Here is a 21916-nt window from a genome sequence, read left to right on the forward strand (position 1 = left end):
TAGTATAAGCTCTGATAAGTTTCTTATATTATCCAGCGTTTGGTCATACACTGTATAACTTAACATATCGTTTAAATTAATGCAATCTTATATTTAGTGAAGTATCCAATAGTGATAGATAATAAATGTGGTTACAGTGGTGCTGGCGTCGATAGTACTGGATGTAGGGGTGGTGGTGGTGGTGGTGGTGGTAGTGGAGACGGTGGTGACAGTGGAGGGTAGTGGTTGCGGGTATATATAGTGGTAGCAGTACTGGTGGTGGAGGATGTGGTGGTGGTAGGATGTTGGTGGTGGTGCCAGCGATAGCGCGGTGGTTAGGGTGGCAGTGTCGATGGTGGCGGTGGTGTCGGCGGTAGGGCGACGGTGGTGATGGTAGTGGAAGAGGACGATGGTTGTGGTGGCAATAGGGTGTTGATGGCAGTGTTGGTGGCGGCAGGGTAGTGGTGGTGGTGGAAGGTGGAGGATGGATAGTGGTGGTATCGACGACGATGGTGGTGGTGGTGTCAGCGGTGGAGGGTGGTGGTGGCGGTGGTAGTGGAGGAGGATGGTTGTTGTGGTGGGCAGTAGGGTGGTGGTAGTGGTGGCGGTTGGGTGGTGATGGTTTTGGTGGTGGTGGCGGCGGTGGAAGGTGGCGGTGGTTATGGAGGATGGATAATGGTGGTATCGGCAGTGGAAGGTGGTGGTAGAGAAGGAGGACGGTGGTTGTGGTGGCGGTAGGGTGGTGTTAGTGGTGACGATGGTAGTCGTGGTGGAGGGTGGCGGCGGCAGTGGTGGTGGGCATAGATCGGTGGCGGTGGTGGCGGCAACAGTGGAGATGGTGGCGTTAGTGGTGGAGGGTGAATGGTGGAAGCAGTGGAGGGTGGTGATGATGGTGGCTTATACATAAAATATAATAAATAAAAATAGGCTAAAAAACACTTTTGGTCCCTGATGTTTTAAGTTTGTGCAAATTCTGCCCCTACTCCATTTTTGTCGATGTTTCTACCCCTCATGTTTTCAAACAGTGCACCGTCTACCCCTCCGTCAGTCAGACGTTAAAAAACTAACGGAATGAGCTGATGTGGATTTATTTTAATATTTTTTGGACCTGCCACGTGGAAATTACAAGTGAAATTGGAAAAAATGGGCAAGGGAGATTCCAACTCAAGACCCGTAAGTAGCAAAACATGCATTTAACCAGTTCAGTTACATACATAATTGATATATACATCAAGCAAATTTAATTTATATCATTTCCTTGATCATTATTAACTTCATATACTCCTCTTCATCTCTTCAATCCACTCAGGAACCTCTCCAGAGAAAGCTTGACTGACGGAGGGGTAGATGGTGCACTGTTTGAAAACATGAGGGGTGGAAATGTCGATAAAAATATAGTAGGGGCATAATTTGCACAAACTTAAAACATCAGGGGCCAAAAATGTTTTTTAGCCATAAAAATAATTATGTCGAGGTATTTCAATAAATAGTGTTAAAGATCTTTGTGTAAATAATAAATATTACTTCAATCTAGTAATTTTGATATTTAACAATTAACATTGAAGTAATTTTAATTTAACAACTTATTTTTATTTATTTTTGTATAAATATTTGTTACCCGATCACCCTTTTAATGTCGTCAGTTTCAGAATTTAGTCATAGTTAAAGCTCCTCATTTATTTCTCATTGTGTATTTTGTGGGGATCGAACCCAACTCTTCTCACACACTCATAACAACTTATTTATGGCGAGAATTGCAGCGGTACTTAACTGCAAAATTATGGCGACACCTTTTGTTTATTTGGGCATACCAATTGGGGCTAGACCTGACTGTCGCAGAACTTGGGATCCTGTTATTGCAAAGTTCAAAAGTAGGTTATCTGCCTGGAGACTGAAAACTGTCTCATTTGGAGGGAGAATTTGTCTTGTGCAGAGTGTTCTTTCTGCTTTGCCCTTGTTTTACCTTTCCTTCTTTAAGATTCTGTCTTGTGTCGTGAAGGATTGTACCAGACTTATGAGGAATTTCCTGTGGAGTGGTGGTGAGGAGGATAGGACAATTGCTTGGGTTAAATAGTCCAAGGTTTGCTGGCCTAAAGAATTTGGCAGGTTGGGTATTAAAGATCTCTCTCTTTTTAATAGAGCACTTCTTGGCAAGTGGCTTTGGCGATGGCGTACGGACACTGACTCATTTTGGTGTCGGTGATTAGAGCTAAATATGTAACAAGTGCGTGCCCAAAGTATTCACCTTGGTGGCGTGATATTCACGTGGCTTGTCACCTTGATGATCTGAACTGGTTTGATGGTGCTGTTTCTAAATCTGTTAAGAATGGGGATGCTACTATTTTTTGGCATGATGACTGGACAGGGGATGGCTGTTTGCGTGGTGCATTCTATCGTCTTTATAATCTTTCCAGGAAAAAATGGAATCATGTCAGTGAACTTGGTAGATGGGAGCATGGGAGGTGGCAGTGGAAATTCTTGTGGAGACGGCCTTTGATAGGGCGTGAATTGGATTGGGAACAAGGCTTGCTTAATGCGATTGGGCGAGTACAATTGCTGGACGGGGTCCTGGATGCTTGGCTATGGTTGCCAAGTAGTGATTGCAGGAACCTACTTTGCCTGGGTCTGATCAAGACCTTGTGATTATTTGCCGGTCTTTTGCACCTTCAAATGTGAAGGGATTTGCATGGCGCGTACTGCTGGACCGTTTTGCAAGCAGAGAAAATTTGTTGAAGCATCGGGTAATTAGTTCACTAGCTGGTGCAAACTGTGCTCTCTGTAATAACCATGTGGAATCAGGCTTCCATCTTTTATTCGCATGTCCTTTTGCGTTGAGTATTTGGCATGGTTGTTTGCAGTGGTTGGGCTGTAATTTCATTCACACAACCACTGTACGTGATCATCTTCTCCACTTCAGGTTTGGGGTCAATAAATTGCAGCAGCGATTGGCTCACTCAATCTGGCTTGCAGTCATTTGGTCTGTGTGGTTGACTCGGAATGAGTTGGTTTTTCGCGTGGGGGCAGCAAACGTAGGGATTGTGCTTGAGCTCGTTAAGCGCCGCTCATGGCAATGGAATAAGGCGAATATGCGAGGTTTTAGATACTCTTCCTCTGACTGGTTTTCTAATCCGCTTCTGTGCATTATTGGCTCCTAGAGTAGGTATGCAGTTGCTTCTTCCTGGTTTTCTTACCGTAGCTGAGGAGTTTGTGTGGGGATATGGTATTTTGGCCGAAGTGTGGCTCCAGGGACTTGATCGCATATGCTATTTGGGTGGGATTAAGTTTCTACTGGTTTTTGGGTATATCAAATTGAAGACTTGCATTTTTTGATTGTATTGTTTAGCTTTTGTTTTATCTTTTAGTGTATTATGGGTTGAGTACCCCTTGTACTCACTTTTAATACAAATTTGGCTTACCTAAAAAAAATAACAACTTATTTATTTAATGATATGAAAAATAATTAAGTGAATAAGAAATATTGTAAATCAATTAATAGATTTTTAATATCATCAAAAAAGTTTTAATAGCATTTTTATATGTTTATCAACAATAAAGTAGTTTTTACTTTTAAAAGTATAAGTTCAGTTTTAAAAAACATCACAAACGTGGCTTTGAAGAAAATAAGTAAACAGAAACTTATCCGGTATTCACGCAGTTTTTACTCCCACAGAAAAAGAACCTTGTTCCAAGAAAACGTAACCTACTAAAAATGTGTTACAAGCAGTTGTATTGTTATGCACACTGACACTGCATTTCTTTTCAAAGGAGGGGAAAGTAGTTTTAAACTTTTAATCTTAATGATATACCTCTTCTAAAGGATAGTACTATACTGGAGCAGCTGTGACATTTATGGATATAGATTGCGTAGGATTCACCAACTCCTCAAAATCAATCAAAATGCGTATATATAATGCCTGCTATAATTGTTTACTTAGCAAGCAGGTCAATACCAGCTACAAATTTTAATGGTGAATTCTACCATACCCTCATTGTATGGTACACGACTGACGCGATTTGACGTGTACTAATAGGAAACCGATATCTGACGGTGTATTTAAATTTTTATTTCATTTTAAAACATATATGGGAAAAAACAGAAACACTCACTTAAATGTTATTGGTCCACGTCACATCTTGTATCATACCCCAACTAAGTGAGGTGGTATCCTAGCCCCAGCACCATTTTTAATTCAGGGGTGTCCATAAAAAGTGGACTTGTACCTGCAACAATTTCAATGACACTAGACAAACTTTGGAGGCAAATTTGAAGTTCTGCTGACTGTTAGTGCTGTGTTGATTAGTGCAGTCATTGCATGTGGAGAGCCTTCTAAAACTTTTGGCCATTTAGAAAACAACATCACAACATGGCTTCCATCTAAATCACCAAGGTTCATCACAGAAATGTGCACTGGGAAGCTCAAAGAGTCACGACTTAGCAACTCATCAACTTGAACATAATCAACTCTCCATAAACCTCTTTCTCTGCGTGATCTGATAAATTAAACTTTTTCTATAAGACTACCTTTGGTGATTCTAGACAAACTAATTTTAGTTGGAGCTGATAAGAAGTTAAGAACTTGTATGAGAAATCACTGTAACTTAAGCCATGCCAGCTTTGGATAAAGTCACATCATACATGTGGATGGTATGTCAAAGATGCTTTCCACATTCCAAATCCAGTTCAAATTTCATTACAACCAGACACATATCATAAGGATAACTGGGACCCAATTCAAATCACAAGACAAAATGGTTTATTTTCCATATTACAAATCTAATCCCAGAAGAAAAAAGACGAAGAAGCTCTAGACAAAAAGTAAAACTATTCAACTGCAAGCACTGCATATTAGTAGCTAATTCTTTCATATTCAGAACATACATATTATTGAGGGGTCACAGCAGCACTCATCTACAAGGCAGCAACAGCACATAGCTGCAAAACTGAGGGAAGACCAAAGAAGAATCATGTCAATTACACAAATTAAGAAAAATTGACAGAAACATTGAACAAAATAATTTAAAGAATTCAATTTTTTTTTGTAGTTCCTTGTTATAATGAAATAAGAAAAAGAAAAATATAACTACAAAAATATGAGTTAATTTGGTTTCATTTAGATCAAATACATTAATCAATCCAAAATCCAAATCTTTTTTTTTGTAGACATTCTAGATGGATACAAACCAACATCTCTAAACATAACACAGCAATGAAAAGTTGGGGACTACTCACCATCCCTCAAGGAATCCACTGCCTTTTCTGGGTGCTGAAGGAGCAGCATATTGTGGCGCATATTGTGGCGGTGCCACCACAGGGGGACCTTGATAATACCCTGAAAATAAAAGTTCCCCACAAAGGACATGCATGATTTACAGAGAAAGATGGAGAGGGAGAAGACACATGACTTGGGGTCACTCATTTTCTAGCAACTGGGACTCAAAGCACTGGTGTTTACTCTCAAAATCTGATGAATTAATCTCTGGCTTGAATACTTCAGGTGTATATATATATGACCAAACTAGGCAGAAGGGAGTAATTATTTTTCTTTTTTTGTTGAATTTCAGGGAATAATTGGACTTTGACAAGTGAGTGAGGTATGATTGCTTACCTTGGGAAGTTTGTATTTGCATTTATAGGAAAACGAATTTCCAATGAACAAAGAAGCATTTATTCTCCTCTGTCCCATACCTTTCACTTGGGACGAGTGACAACCCAACTTTTTCAATCAACCCCGTTTTTTAAGTACCCCTTATATTTTTTTTTATCGGCAATGATGTATATATATATATATGAGCAGTGCTATTTGGTACGAAGGTGTAAGGCACAAGAGTGCACTAGGAGCAATTAGTGGTGGTTTAAAACCGTCACTAACTTGCGGTGCCAGGAAAAAATTCAAATTTAATGCATTTCTGGCAGTTTAAAACCGCCACTAAAATGTGGTGCTTTAATAACCATATACGTTACACATTTCTAGCGGTTTGAAACCGCCAGTTTGAAACCGCCAGAAACTGCCTCGTGCTTGGTGCACGAGACCCCACCTCGTGCTCCACAACATTTTTCTATATATATTGAATGGAAGTACCTCTTATACTTCATTTCAATATATATTTCATTGCCTATTAAAAAAATCGCATTTTTCTTCCTTAAACTCTTTTCTTATTTTTGTATTTGACTCACAAAGTCACAATTAATTTTTGTTTTATCCTGAGTAAGGCTTACTCTTTCATGCCCTTTCTCAAGATAAATTTAAATTTAAATTTTAACATGAGAAATTTTAAAGTGTTAAAATTAGTTATAATTATAAAAAATTATTAACTACTAATAAATAAGTGAACAGAACCTTATCCCGGAATCCACGCGGTTTTTACTCCCAGAGAGAAAGAACCATACCCAGGTATTTACTTGCAAGAAAACGTAACCTACTATAAATGTGTTGGAAGTAGTTGATATAATTGATATCCTTGGTTATGTGTATATTATTCACGCAGTGTCCAAAACAAGGTGTTTGCTTCCCAGACAAGGATTTTTTTTACACATTGCTACTAGTTGTATTGGTCTGTTATGCACACTACATTTCTTTTCAAAGGAGGGGAATGTAATTTTAATCTTAATGTTATAACTCTTGTACTATACTGGAGTAGCTGTGACATTTATGGGTTTTTTTTTTGAAAATAGACTTCATTCAATTAAGAAGAAACGCGGAGATAAAAACATCGTGTTCTGGATGATAGAGGAAACCTCCAAATGAGCATCTTCAATCCAAACCCTAGTACCCAAACGAAAAGCTAACTTAGCTAACGCGTCAGGGCCAATATTGTCAGTTCGACGCACAAAACCAAAATCAAAAACATCAAAATGACAAAGCATTAAACGACATTCCTTAACAACCGTCTCCAAGTATAAAATGCCACTTTCCCTACGACGCCAGTGATTATGAAGCACCAAGCAATCAGTCTCCACATGGATACGGCGGAAACCCAGCTCCTCAAAATTTATGGCTTTGCCTTCGATGGGCCTTGGGTTTGACATTTATGGATATTGATTGCGTAGGATTCACCGACTCCTCAAAGTCAATCAAAATGCGTATATATAATGCATGCTATAATTGCTTACTTCGCAAACAGGTCATTACCAGCTACAATTTTTAATTCAGTGGTCCATCAAAAGTGGACTGTGGACTTGTACCTGCAATAATTTTGATGGTAACAGACCAAACTCGGATGTGTTTATATTTCTGTTAGCGCATATTTTAAAATAGTTTGAACGTGTTTTTATTTTACTAATTTGAATGTAAATACAAACACAACTCAGTTGTCCCGGTGCTACGCTTCTTTTTTATTGGTTAACGTTTACAATTTTAAGAAGAAAGTTATACAACAAATTACAACCGTTTACATTTTACAAGTCATCAAAAAATTTCAATCGAGACAGTGTGCTCCACATCCCCTACGCTCAAAACATGATTGCCCAAGGGAAATACCCTTTTTCCTTGCTCATCTGCAAAGCTCAAGTGTTCACAAGGATCCACCAAAATGCTTGTTTCAATAGATTTACTGGAAACAGTATGCACACGACTGAATCCAACAAGCTGGGTTTGTGGAGAGCCTTCTACAACTTTTGGCCATTTAGAAAACAACATCACAACATGGCTTCCATCTAAATCACCAAGGTTTGTCACAGAAATGTGCACTGGGAAGCTCAAAGAGTTGCAACTTAGCAACTCATCAACTTGAACATAATCAACTCCATAAACCTCTTTCTCTGCCTGATCTGATAAACTTTTTCTAAGACTACCTTTCGTGATTCTAGACAAACTAACTTTACTTGGAGCAGATAAGAACTTGTATGAGAAACCACTATAACTTAAGCCATGCCCAAATCCATACACTCTACTTCCGGTGTAAAATCGGTAGGTCCTTCCTGGATAACCGCGTGAAGGATCAGCTCGCATGCTCATGTCATTCATGGGAACATTGGTAAATGACTCAGGGTACCAAGTCATTGGAAGCCTTCCAGCTGCATTGAAACCAACTTCAAATGTTCATGATGTGTAAAGACACCCTTATTTAAAGCAGGTTTGGATTAGCTTCTATTTCCTCAAAATCAATTCAGGCATCCAGAGAGTAGCTTCTCCCCAAAATTGGTTTTAGAATTAATTGTAGAAGGATTTCTAGACATGCACTTAGCAGCATATTCAGTTATAACTATCATACATACCTGGATTGGACTCTCCAAAGATGATTTCAGCTAGTGCTTTTCCACCAGCTTCACCAGGGTACCCCACCCAAAGAATACTCGGGATTAGTTGATTTCTTTCAGCAAAAGAGACATCAAGGGGCCCTCCACCAGTAAGAACTAGAATCACAGGATTTTTACTAGCAGCAGCAATAGAGGATACAAGGTCCATCTGTTTACCAGGTAAAAGAAGACTAACCCGGTCATGATCCTCTGTCTCTAGTGTTGTGTCGATCCCAGCTACTATGACAACAAAATCAGCTTGTCTTGCAGTTTCAATTGCCTCAGCAAAACCACCATCAGAGTTACATGAGATGTCACTGCAACCAGAAGCATAGGATATCTTCTTTGCATACTCAGCAAGTCCCTCATATAAGCTTTTTGGGGAGCAAGGAATTCCTGCATTATAAAGTACAAGATCATATGGTTTAGGTTCAGTATCAAGAATCAGTGGGATCTTCTAAAAGATAGAAAAAAAACTATACTCTTCATGGCCTAAGTGTGTGGAAAAATTCCAATGCTCCAAGATGAAAATCAAACCTGAATAACCGCCACCTAATTTGTTTGTCACTGCCATTGGGCCGATTACTGCTAAGGAGGAACCATAATTCCTATTCAAGGGAAGAAACTTCTTGTCATTCTTCAGCAACACTATCCCTTGCCTTGCAGCTTCAAGTGCCAATGTTTTATGTTCTGAAGTACAAACATCATGCGGTCCAAGTTTGCCATACTTACCTGTTCTGGGGTCTCCATCAAACAGTCCAAGGCGCAGTTGAACAGAGAAAAGGTTGAGAAGAGCTCTGTCTATATCTTCCTCTTTTACCTTTCCTTGCTCAACGGCGGATGCAGTATGTCGAAGCATGTAGGTTCCACAGTTGATATCCGTACCTAAAAATCAACTGAGGAATTGAAAAACCTTGGCTACCATTCAACTTATACAAAAACCTGCTGCAATGCAATGAACTCAACAAAACCATGATACAAACAAAAATACCTGCTTTGAGAACCTCAGCAACAGCATCCTCTGCTGATTTTACATACACCTGATACTCAAACACCGTAGCCACAGCATCACAATCAGAGGTAATGTACCTACACTCAGAAGTCAAAACAATCAATCAAGATAATCAACAAAGAGAAATGCTAACAACATAATACTCTTCAACACTGAACACATTTCTTATGATTGGTTTAATTTTTAAAAAGTCCACACAATAATAATGTTTCTAATGGCATGAATTGAAAAGCTTTTCCATAAAAGCCTTACCCTTTAAACCCCCAATTGTTTCTAGCCACTCCCAAGAGATCCTCACTAGCACAAGCAGGAACACCATTGACCTCATTGTAGGAACACATCAAGCAGCTTGCTTTTCCTTGTTGAACACAACCGCGAAAAGGGGGTTGATAAGTGTCCTCCAAATCCTGCTGAGATACCTACAAAAACCAATTCCAAATCATTCAATACCATGCCAAATTGCCAATCCAAAAAACCCCAAAATAGAAACTCACCACAGCATTGAAGTTGTACCTAGCAAACTGTCCCCATTTCTCCAAATCATAAGCAGTAAAATGTTTGCAACAAGCAGACACCATAAGACTATCACCATCATCACCATCATCAGAATCAGAATCAAAACTTCCATTTCCACTTCCACCACCATAGTCACTCAAAGCCCTTTTCTCCCCAAACACATTCTTGACCCCTCCAGCACCTTGAAGTCCCCTCACATAGTCAACAGCATAAGCAGAAGCAACCATGGGATCCTCACCAGGAGTCTCCTGCCCCCTACCCCACCTAGGATCCCTGAAGACATTGACATTGGGAGCCCAGAAAGTCAACCCAGCCTGCCCAACATTGAACATAGCTCTGGCCTCGACGGCGACGGCGGAGGCAATGAGAAACCATAGCGTTCGATTGAAGGAAGCAGCGGAGACAATAACCTGAGGGAAGTCGGTTGCAGCTGAAACGGCGCCGTCGAAGGAAACACCGGGGCCGTTGATGGCGATGCCGTGGAGGGACTCCGACCACCACTGGTAGGCGGGGATGCCGAGGCGTGGGATGGAGGAAGCGTTGTTGGAGAGCTGTTGGATCTTCTCCGGGAGGGTGAGGAGGGAAACGAGGGAGTGGGCTCTGGTGGGAATGGAGAGTGAAGTGTCGCAGAATTTGTAGCGAGAGTGGTGAGGTCGTTTGCAAGCGAAGTCTTCAATGGAGGTGGTGAAGTGAATCAACACCACGAAGAAGATGAAGAAGAGGGTTCTCCATTGATTGGACATTACTGGTTATTCACACTGTTTCTTAACAGACAGTTGAAGTTCGCGCAACACTGAGATTAGCATTCTACTAGTACTCATTACTCAACCTCTCTTTCCATTTTGGGTTAAGAACAAGTTTTGATTTAGATTTTAGAGGCTAATTTTTGCAAAATACACTCACCAATAATACACAAACACTAAAATAGTGCAAATCACTCTTGGACACTCTAATTTTGTGGTGATTTTTTATTGTCAGTATATTTTGTGACGGTTAAAAACTGCCACAAAAATGGATGTCTCGCAGTGGTTTGCATTGTCAATCTTTTTTGAAATACGCCCCTTTTAGTTCTCGTCGGAGGTCGTGATTTGACAACCTTATCAACGGGCATCGTCAAAATGAAACTAAGTTAAAATATTTAATTAAATTTTTTTTCCTCTGTAAACATCCAATTAAAATTATTAATTATAAAAGATATCTGAAGTATCAAAATTTATTAATAACAAATTTGTTCATCTTCATCTTGAAAAATCCATATATTCTTCTTTAGCTTCATCTACGTCTTCATCTTCTAAAACCTAGAGAAAATCAACCCTATACCATCAAATCTCATCTTCATATATGCTTTCTTGACACTCCTTGCACACTTAGCTATTCTGAATTTTGATTGTGGCCCTAGCTCCTCGGCCACCCTCTTAGTCGGTAGCTTGTACTCGACTCTTCCTTCCTTACTTTAAGCATCCAAGTTTAAGGTTCAAAATTTTGGTAGTAACATGTTAAAAATAAAATATAAAATCATTCATATGCTCTTTATTCATCCGCTTAAGATTTTGAAATAATTAGTTATTTAATATAACATGATGTAACTCGTACAATGGATTGCTAGGAATATCTCTTTAGAAACAAACTAAATGGAATTGAATTGTGAAAGAGATTCAAAATTTGAAGCAAAGAACTTTTTTGGGTCAGTAGTTTAATGGCTAGTTTTGGACCAAAAACTTGTCATTTTTCTTTTCAACAAAAACTGGAAATAAGGCCGAGCAAGAAAAATTCTCTTGGATCAACAAAAGTTCTCAACGTGCAAATCGACGGCCCAAGTACAATACTACAATTTTGACCCAAAAAAAAAGTACAATACTACAATACCATAAAAACTTCTTCAGTTCGATCACTTCACAAAAAATTAATATAAATATTCTTCACACCAGTACCACCAGCCATGTGCTCCAAGGATAATAATGGTAGCATAGCTGTGTCCTATTAAATTCCTTGTTTTTATGTTTCCTCAAATTTTTATAAACATAGTACTGCATATAACTAGGGAATATATTCTCCTCAGATTATTATAAAGAAAAAACAAATTTATTTACTGGGCTGGAATGATTTAGAATTCCTAATTTCTACAAATGGAAACCACATTAATCTCCAACAGTCTAGTACTCAACATATAAATTACATAAATTAATGCCAATCAGGTCAGGAAAATTAATGAATAAAATTTGATTCGGGTCTTTGTCTCTTTATGTGCTTCCAACAAGGTTCTATTTAGTATTTGTCCAGGAATCTTTCACAGTGTATATAATTTGATGCTGTAAGGAGGAGAATCCTGACCCAATCTGACCAATAGTGAGGAAGAAACATAAATTATATATGTGCCAATATAATCTTATAACAGCTTCATCAAGAAACCACGACAACAAAATTAGGATGGAGTCAAACACGGTACTTTAATTAATTGACAAGGAAAACTTATACAATACATACATGTGGCATAACATATGATGTTATATTCATAACAAGCGGCGAGACATGTTTATTTCCCCTTAAGTAAGATCATGTATTTAAGTAAAAAAAATATTTTATTGGAAGAACTAGTTTTATTCTGGTGGATATGTTCACAGTTCAAACAGAAATGATACACAATAAAGATACATGCATGTAATTAGAAAAAAATTATGTGTATAACTCTAAAATGAATTCCGTACAATTTTCATAGAGACTAACTTCGTTACTCCAGCTGCAATTATTGAAATTCTATGGTCCATCAGTGTCTGAATTCACAACTGTGTCCATATATATAAATTATCATTTAATTGAATGCAAATGCAAGTAAGCTGCCCGGAATCTAATGATCATGATCTCATTTTTGGAATGTAGTTGATGGAGCATATCTCATGTTCAACTTATGCTGTGGAAGCTAACTAATCTGGCATGTGAAATATTGTGACGAAGATTTAGGGTAATGATGCCTAAGGTTTGATTTGGTAATTTAGTGACTGGTGAAACCAAACATGTATAAAAGGACATTGATAGGAGGTATCAGTTCTATGTGATATACAAAGAGAGGACAACATTTAACAATTGAAATTAGGCTTGGTTGGGGTTATATATATATTCCTCCACATGAAGCTATAATTTATAGCTAGAAGCCTATAAAGTTTGATTCCATGAGTGTTATTCGACAATGACAATGATCGGATAATATTGGTACCAATTGTGAATTTATGATATCTCAATTTGGCAAAGAAAACAAATAGAAATGATAGCTAAATACAAAATCTCAGTTGGGGTACTTAAGCAGGGCAAGTGTCAGGTTTTATCATTGAGAAGCTATTATGAATTTAGCACTGTATTAAGGTCGTCCTAACTAGATCCAAGCAAGATTGATTCAATCATTAGCTAGTTATGATCATTAACCCTATAATTTTAGGAGCATTTGCTAGAGGTTCTAATCGTTAGTTATCAGCTCTTTTGGTTCATGATCATCACAAAAAAGAATTAACTACACCAGGTGGAAAAGAATAGTTTACATTGACTTTTATAAAGTTTAGAAATTGAATGCCTATTGGGATTGACTTCAATTGAATGCCTGGTTTCTCAACTTTATATCCCTTTTGGTTTAAACAGTCATCTCAATATATCATCATGCTATGTGTAGAAATTATCATATATTATTCTCATAAGGCAGATGTTCGTATAATATTCTCTGATAGCTGCTAACTTTGCTACCATGCATCACTTTTTCCACCTTTTCATATTCCTTTCATGTGATTTTAGCCATAAATTTGAGTGTTGCAAGTTGCAGCCACTTATGTGTGCTCTCACTTAAAAATTATTGTAGTTTGGGTTGTTAAGATGCGTTAGGGAGTCAAGGGAGGTAAAAGCAGTATCAATTATATCCCTTTTTTAAAAATAAAAAAATTGGTCAAAATCGAAGAAATTAAAAGAAGAATCCAACATTATATTTTTACCAAAATCTTAAAGTGTTAAGTATGTGAATTATATCTCTTATATTATCTTCACATCACTCATTATATTCTTAACGAATGTGAGTCTTTAACTCACACTTGAATTTTCAATATTCTTCTACTCAAGTATGATAATCAATGTGGGATTTCAAACTCCAAACTTAAACTTCTAAATAACATTATTTCCCTCAAGTATAAGTCACCATCCCATTTTCATCTCTGCTTCAACGAGACCACCACCTCGCCACAAAGACCGCAAAGAGTTGTCATAATGGTCGCAACACTAACCGTCAAAGGGATGCAAAAACACCAATGAGTCCATAGTGTAGACATCTATAGATCAACTTGATACCATATAGATCTTTATCAAAAATTGTAAGACACTGAGTTTATGCGTCACACATATTTTATATTGTTTTCACTTCATTCATCCTTAATCAATGTGAGTGAGACTCCAACTAATATTTGAATTTCCATAAGAGATTGTTTGTTTCGTGGTAATATTTACCCTGAAGAACTTCTCACAAAATAAAATAAAGGATTTTCTACCAAATTAATTTTAACGAGTATATTTTTTTTTTTGTGCTTCAAGGCATTCTTTTGAATGTAATCTACAAAACTCGAACACGAGATCTCACTTAAAGAGAATCAAACATATATACCACCTGAAACAATATATTATTTTTTTGATACATCGGAAAACTAACAATACAACTAAACTACGACAAAGCTAAACGATCTCTCAATAAGAGGATCTCAACTTCCGGGGGAGGAACTTCAAGGATGCAAAGATCAACGTTTGGTGACGAGGCTCCCTTCCTAGCTAACCAATCCGCGGGCTGGTTACACTCTCTACTGATAGTACTTAGGGAAACATACCAATTCCTAGCCATTAATTCCAAAATATCCTCAAGAATGGGCAAGAAAGTACGACTGTCAACATCATTCAGTGCTTGAACCAACGTGCCACAATCCACGGTACACTGTACCTTTCTCCACCTTTATCCCACGCGATCTGTAGCCCGATCTTCAGCGCCATTGCCTCTGCCAGCAGCGCGTTTCCTCCGCCCATGTGGCTGAAAAACCCGGCGAGCCACCGACCCTGGGAATCACGAGCCAACCCGCCCGAGCCCATGCAAATCCTCTCCCTGCTATAGCTTCCGTCTAGGCACAAATTCACGGTTCCTTCCCCAGGCGGATTCCACCTAGTGGACATCATAGTTCGATCATCTTCTATCTTATCTTCCTCTGTGAATCTCATGATTTCATCATGCTCATGACAAATACGACGCCACGCCTCATGAACTGGCCACAGAGAGTCTTCGAAAATCATATTATTGCGCCACTTCCAAGCACCCCACAAGCAAGCGATGAATTTGATTCCATTCGTCCCTTGTGCGTGCCGAGACACCCAATCCGTGCATCCACTCACCTGGAATCCTGGCCAAGCGAGAGCCCCTGCTCTCATCCAAATTTCTCTTGAGTGCGGACAATCTCTAAGGCAGTGTAAAGCATCTTCCTCCGCCGCTGAGCACCGGGCACAACTCGGGGATGATGATAGATTATAAATAAAATACATTTTTAATGTCAATTTTGATAATAACATAAAATATGGTTCATGGGTATAGACTAATTTTTAACCTGCTCCAAAGTCCAAACCATATAATTGCCCTGGTAAAATAGTTTTCAATGGTATGAGATGAAATCGGAAGGAAGAAGTGTAAAAATATATTAGCTCTTCCGCAAACTCTGCCGCTGAAATTAGAGTATATATAACATATACTTGTCCATATCTGTTTGTTCTTACTAGTTATAGAAGAATATATATAGAATAGAACAACATTTATTGTCCCAAAGTTATGATGTTTATACATCAAGGGGAGGCAGATCTGAGAACCCATGCAATTATAATATTAAGTATTGCTAGACAGGGAACGATGAGACTGCAAGCTCCCTTGAACATCCCACAAAATACATGTACTGTATGTATGTACTGTATATATATCTGAGTTGTTGAAAACTTCATTAGATTAATGGACCTGAGAAGGAGGAGAATTAGTGTGATTTGGAAAGAACAAATTAAACCAAAATGTTGAAGGTGATCAATTGGTAATTCATATATACGAATGAGAAATTGTATTCCTGAAGGAGAGGAGCAGGGTAGTGCAGCAATGTTAATTAGTTAAAAGCTCGTCTTTTCATATATGGCACTTTTAGCCCTCATTATTTGGGGGGTCACTGCTATTGTTACTAGTCTTCTCTTGATCTCTGAGACACCAACAAAGCAAGCATGGATGGACCCATGACCTCAGTAATGTATTCATCACCTCATACATACAATAGGAAATAATGTACGGGTGGTTCTGACCTGACGTTGTGCCAGACCTTCTTCTCCCTCAACAGGCAACAACACCTACAAATTAAGAAATCAAAACTTTCTTCCTTTCTTTCCTGGACCCCTCGGTGATATCATCATATATCTCCATTGACATCTATCCAACATGCAATCATATATCCTCCATCACAGAATTCAATTAAGGTTCGTGAAAATGGGAGTAGTAAGCAATACTGTACATGCAGCCTAGTTTTCAGTAGTATCAAAAGTTGCTAGCTGCTCGGTCGAGTACCCCATTGCAGCAGCCCCACTACGCAGAATATTGGAATCCTCCATACCCACAAGCATCCACCAGCACCCTGCATTGAAGTTCTCATACCATTAGACGCAGAATGTTACATTCCTGGTGGATTAGCGCGGTCTAAAATTGATTTTGACATAATTGAATTTAGTAAAATTGATTACGATAAACGTGAATTGAAAGTGATGTGACATTCACTTAAAAATGAGTTTAGTAGGGTAATGTTGTGAAATTTGTTGATGAAATTGATTACAATGAAAGTTTCACATTGCTATTGATGAATAGGGAAAAATGTCGAGAAAAACACTTTAGAGACATACTGCATTGTCTCGGGTGGAGAACTCCAAAGTAATATATAAAAATTTCAAATTTCTTGTTACAATATATCAAATACCAACAACATAAAGAAATATTTTAAGTTTCTATTATTTGTGTTTTAATTTCTTCTTCTTTTATACTCTTGTTTTAAAATATTGTGAGAAGGTATAGTTGATTATTTCCTTTGGAAAGTGTGGATGTATTGAGGTCATGGGGTGTTGAGCGTGAAAGTCTATGTGTTGTAATAATTTTCACATATTATTTATTCACTGATTGTTGGTTTTGACAACAAATGTGATTTTTCACCAATTTTGAGTTTTTCACGTTATATTATTGTCTTGTTTTGATTGTGGTCCAACTTATTTTATTTCTTCAACGGCTTTATTAGCTAACAAGTGGTATCAGAGCCAATGGTTAGCATGGTCATGGTAACAGTTCCTTGTATTGAAAATTTTCCCAACCATGTGGTTAGGCGTGCAGAGTGTCTCGTTGACACGATGAAGCGAACGAAGGTGCAAGTGTGGATAGTTTCTGTGGATGGAGAGTATAGTAATGTGATGGTGACAAACACTTGTGGGGAAGAATGTTGATAATTCAAGTGTGAGTTGGAGTCTCACATTAGTTAAGAATGAGATGTGAAAACTTTATAAGAGATGTGACCATAATAAACCTAAGACTACCCACAATGGTTTCAACATTCAACACCACTTTTTCTCTTCCCAACACTCCACATCACCTTCTCTCTCCAGTTCAACACTTCATTCAACTTTTACCCACTCCAATGGTTTTTCATTCAACACCCTACCCCCTACCCCACCACTTTTATTTCATATTTTGATTTAATTTATATTTTTCTTTTTATGATTTCATAAAATTAAAATTTACAATAAAAATTAAATTAAATAAACTATTATCGATTTAATTTAACTTAATGTTTTTTATTTATTTAAATTAAATTAAATTAACGTAATATTTTTTTAACGTAAATTAAATTAAAAACTTAACAATTTAATATTTTTTAAATAAAATATACACAATAATTTATTTTATTTTATTAACTTCAAATGGAAGAAAAGAAACTAAGCACACAATAATACATTTTATTTGTTGGGAAACTGATTTGGATGTTGATAATTGTTGAGAATTTGGTTAGAAGAATTCTGGGTGTTGAAATGGTAGTTGTTGGGATCCATTTCAAAGCAAAGGGGATAGTTGAAAGATAATAAGATGAATAAGATGATGGAAAACTTGGTTTTTTTTTCTGTGTCCAAATCAAACGAACCAAGTCTCTATTTATAGAGAAAAAAAAATCATGAATTTTGGTAATTTTTTTAAATTTTTTTATTGAAATAATTGAGTTGGAAAGATTAGGATAAAAGAAAATCGTCCGGACCAATCAACGCGTGACACGCGTCACTCGTCAGACCGTCTCTCTCTCCTCACGCGCGTGCGTGGCACGCGCCTGTCGGTGCCCAACCGACGCGTGCCACGCGTCCCACCACCGGTCCGCCTGGGACCTGCCTGCTGCACGCCCTGCCCATAACGCGCCTTGTCCGCGCGTGTGTGGCACGCGCCTGGCGGTCACCAGCCAGGCCGTGCCACGTGTCCCATGCTGCATGTTTCACAAGTGTTGAAAATTTTCAACACCTCTCTCCTCCCTCCAACTTTCAACACTCACTTTCAACATCATTAAACCCCACTTTCAACATTAAACTACCCACATTCAACACCATTGTGGGTAGTCTAATATCTTAAGGTTTTAGGTGAAGATGTGTAACTATTTATAAGAGCGTCTCTATATAGTTAAAAAAAGTTATGCTCAGATCATTCAAAAAGTCATGTAAGTTGAACATGCTAGAGGACCGAAATAAATATATGACTAATATAAATATATTTATCATTGATATTATTGTTATGGTAGAATTTTCTTATAATTCTTGATATTATGCTTATTTTCATTTTTAAATATTCAAACGAGTTAACTTATTATTATATAATGATGTAATTAAGGAAATTATTCTATTTAGAAATACCTTTATGATATAAAAATCCAACACATTCCAGATTATCTTCATCCTTACCTAGAATTTATAATCTTGCTACTTTGTCCATAGAAAAAAAAAATTAGTACAATTAATTTAATCACTAACTTATAAGTTTGTTAGCCTCTTTACAATTAGTTTGTCGACAGATATAAAATCTTATTGTGAAACCAATTATCATCCCTATCTTCACACCATAACAACACATCTTACATGCACAAACTAGAGGACGTGTGTGAATGAGTAATAGACATTGATCTGCACACATAAGAATGGGGCCAAAAATCATAGGAAATAGACAAAAGTTGGCGGTTTTGGATTCAATATTGTGGGCGTTGCCTACTGATTCTTTTTTCGCGATCTTAGGTCACGTCCTCCCCATTTCCATCACCATCACCATCTCCTATTATAGCCATCGTTCTCCACCTTCAATAAATTTCATTTATCAAACCTTACCCATTTCAGATTTAACATCATCTCACTTTCAAAAAAATATTTAACATCTCAATAATTGAGATTTCCTACGTTTAATTAAAATCGTACCACCCCTAATTAGTTATTAGTTTCTCCAAAACTCCCCTCCCTTTTTGCATGATTTAGCTTCTGTTTTTCGTTTATCATTTGATGGAAAAGTTAAATCGTATTCAATTTGCCGTACTTAATTATAACAAACTTACTCCTTTGTTCTCTCCATAACATAAAATAAAATTGTTAATTCAAGAAAAAAAAATGTTAGTTAGCTCTTTAGTAACGGATTCAGAAATTTTATTTTATAAGAGCAATTTTTTTTTATCAAAATACATAAAAATAATTGTTAAAAGGAGAGCTCGGAAAAAGTTGTAAACCATGACAAATACGTGGAACTCTCATCTTCAATTTCAAGAGGATTATCTCATACATGCAAATTAAAACGCAGCTTATGAGATTGTCCAACTAATCTATTGTGTTCAACATTATAGCACCGGATTACGATCTTTAAATCTTAAAATTCGCTCATGTTAATTAAAATTGTGTGTGCGAATCTTTTTTTCATTAGCAAAAGAAAATTTATTAGATGAAATTGTTGAGTGTACAACCAGAACTCATTTCAATCTAAAAGAATTGAAAAAAATAACCCAACAGCTAGGCTAACCCATGAAAAAGCCAAATAAAACCAAATTTCCCAAGAAAAACATTGAAAGCCTAACGAACTAAAAAATGAAATCAAACAAGGAAAACACCACACACCAACAACCCAGAAAAATTAACATCCCTCATAAAACTTGTATCCAAGAAGGTGCCATACAACCGAAGAAACCAACCAAAAAATTATCTTCCTGCACGACTCTCCAGCATTTGTTATGTCAATCCATATTGCTTCATCCTCAAAACCATCAAACACAAGAACTGTTTCCTTACTCAATAACCAGCAGTCAATAATGTGTATAAGAGAGTAGTGCTAGTCACACTAGAATGGTTGAAAGAAAGTGTTACTTGCATTAGATAAAAGTCTCGAGTAAAATAATCTAGGCTAATCTATCAAGGATTTGCATAATTTATAGTGTCTTCAACTTTTAATCACAACTTGGAAATTGTATAAAATCAATATTGCTTGGTTAAAATTAATTAACAAGTTGAAATGATGTTGAGTGTGCTAGTCAAATTCGATTTCATGGGTTAATAACTGAAATCACTTGCCATAATAAATAGTAGTTTATAGTATGAGATTTTACAATTGAATTTCATAAACGTCGGGGACTAAAGTTGCAATTAAGCCTTCATAATATCATCACCCTAAAAGAACCAATTTTTGTATAAAAGTATCCAAAATAAATTCAATCATTTTAACTCACATTTAGCTAAACAATTTAAGTGGTATCAATTCTGTGTAGAATCAAATAGCCTTTAATTCACATCTCTCAAGGGAAAGAATGTATACAATAATGTTCTCATAAACAAATTCAGGGTCCAAAGAGGGATGAGTCCATAATACTGTGATCAGAAAAAGAATCTCAGAAACTGATGAATGCCTTTTGGTCAAGCATGCAGAGTCTGGGCGTGATCACTGCTCCACATTAAATGATCATCACTTATCAATAGCTATAACCCAAATTTCCCTTTTCCACATTGTTTTCTAACATGACTTGCAGCCACTAAATACCAACAAAAATTGCCATTAGATTCACGCCATAAACAATCACTGGTGGGCCCTGTGGCAATTCCTGCATCATAGCTGATATGGACAGATGAGTAAACTTCACTTTATATGAGCATCTATATGCATGGTTCATAATAGTCTGGACCCAAAACAGAGTATGAAATATGAGTCTAGTTTATATAGTTTGCTTAATGTAATTTAGATAGATATCACTTAATTGATAATGATTTGGTCACCTAATCTAGATATGAACGTGCAAGTAATTGATTGGTAAAATAATTAGCTAGCTTCTGATTGTGAGAGCAGTTAATTTCGTCACGCGATCACTCACTGTTTGCTATTGAACAGAATGTTTGGCACATTATACTGGGTTCTTATATAACTGTTACACAACAAGGACCGAACTGAATAATAATTTTAAAAACCTCATGATTTTGTGAACATGGTTTTGCTCATTACCAATACCATGTTCTCATACTGAACTGTATATCGTGATTTCACAAAATCCAGGCCCATGCATGCATATTGTATGTATAAGTTGTCGCCTAGTAGCATGTACCAGTACTTGTATGATATCAACGTGTTCACCCACTTCATCAATGCCTCGGGAGATGGTGAAAATAGTAAGCAATTCAAGATTTTGAGTGAAATTTTCTGAACCTTATATAGGACCTACATACACCCTTCAAAAAGAGATGAGATTTCTGTCCCACTGCTGAAATATTTTAAGATGAAATTAGCTTTTAGGGTGCAATGATAGAACAATGAATGATTGAAAATTTGAAACCTTTATTTTATTTTATGCCATGTGGTGATCCATATGATAATTACTCATTAAAGAAACTAATAGATGAAGTAAAAAGAAAGGGACAATTACTTTCTTATTAAACTCTTTTCATTTAAAGGGAACATTTTCATTCCTCTTATAATAGAGTCGGGTTTGAGTCTTCTGCATGAAAATAAAATACAGCAGAGTAGCCCATCAAAATGTGAATGTTATCAGTAAGAACATAATTACATCATGTGAAAGATACATGTATTAGACCTAAAAAATTTATAAAAGAAATGAAAA

The 21916-nt window shown here is 37.1% G+C and overlaps 1 protein-coding gene and 1 long non-coding RNA gene across 2 annotated transcripts; both read right to left on the reverse strand.

Moving 5' to 3' along the window:
• Positions 1 to 4882: 4882 nt before the first annotated feature.
• LOC130735759 (uncharacterized) lies at positions 4883 to 5744 on the reverse strand. Its single transcript, XR_009018558.1, has 3 exons — positions 5586 to 5744; positions 5210 to 5309; positions 4883 to 4920 (listed from the first exon to the last, which is right to left on the reverse strand). It is a non-coding gene; the product is annotated as an uncharacterized LOC130735759 (long non-coding RNA).
• Positions 5745 to 7288: 1544 nt separating this feature from the next.
• On the reverse strand, positions 7289 to 10588 carry LOC130740119 (probable beta-D-xylosidase 6). Its single transcript, XM_057592625.1, has 6 exons — positions 9722 to 10588; positions 9480 to 9646; positions 9207 to 9304; positions 8753 to 9100; positions 8195 to 8611; positions 7289 to 7993 (listed from the first exon to the last, which is right to left on the reverse strand). The coding sequence occupies exons 1-6, from the start codon at positions 10484 to 10486 to the stop codon at positions 7386 to 7388; spliced, it is 2403 nt and encodes an 800-aa protein (XP_057448608.1). The 5' UTR covers positions 10487 to 10588; the 3' UTR covers positions 7289 to 7385.
• Positions 10589 to 21916: the final 11328 nt, after the last annotated feature.

Source organism: Lotus japonicus, chromosome 2, assembly GCF_012489685.1.
Source record: "Lotus japonicus ecotype B-129 chromosome 2, LjGifu_v1.2".
Taxonomy (NCBI): Eukaryota; Viridiplantae; Streptophyta; class Magnoliopsida; order Fabales; family Fabaceae; genus Lotus; species Lotus japonicus.

Bases quoted from the DNA above. Each gene is read 5' to 3' on its own strand.
- LOC130740119 (XM_057592625.1), bottom strand. From the start codon at position 10,486: ATGTCCAATCAATGGAGAACCCTCTTCTTCATCTTCTTCGTGGTGTTG. The intron at 9,101-9,206 runs GTATTTTTGTTT...GTTGATTTTTAG, and splicing joins TGCTGAGGTTCTCAAAGCAG to GTACGGATATCAACTGTGGA. The intron at 7,994-8,194 runs GTATGTATGATA...GTTTCAATGCAG, and splicing joins CTTTGGAGAGTCCAATCCAG to CTGGAAGGCTTCCAATGACT.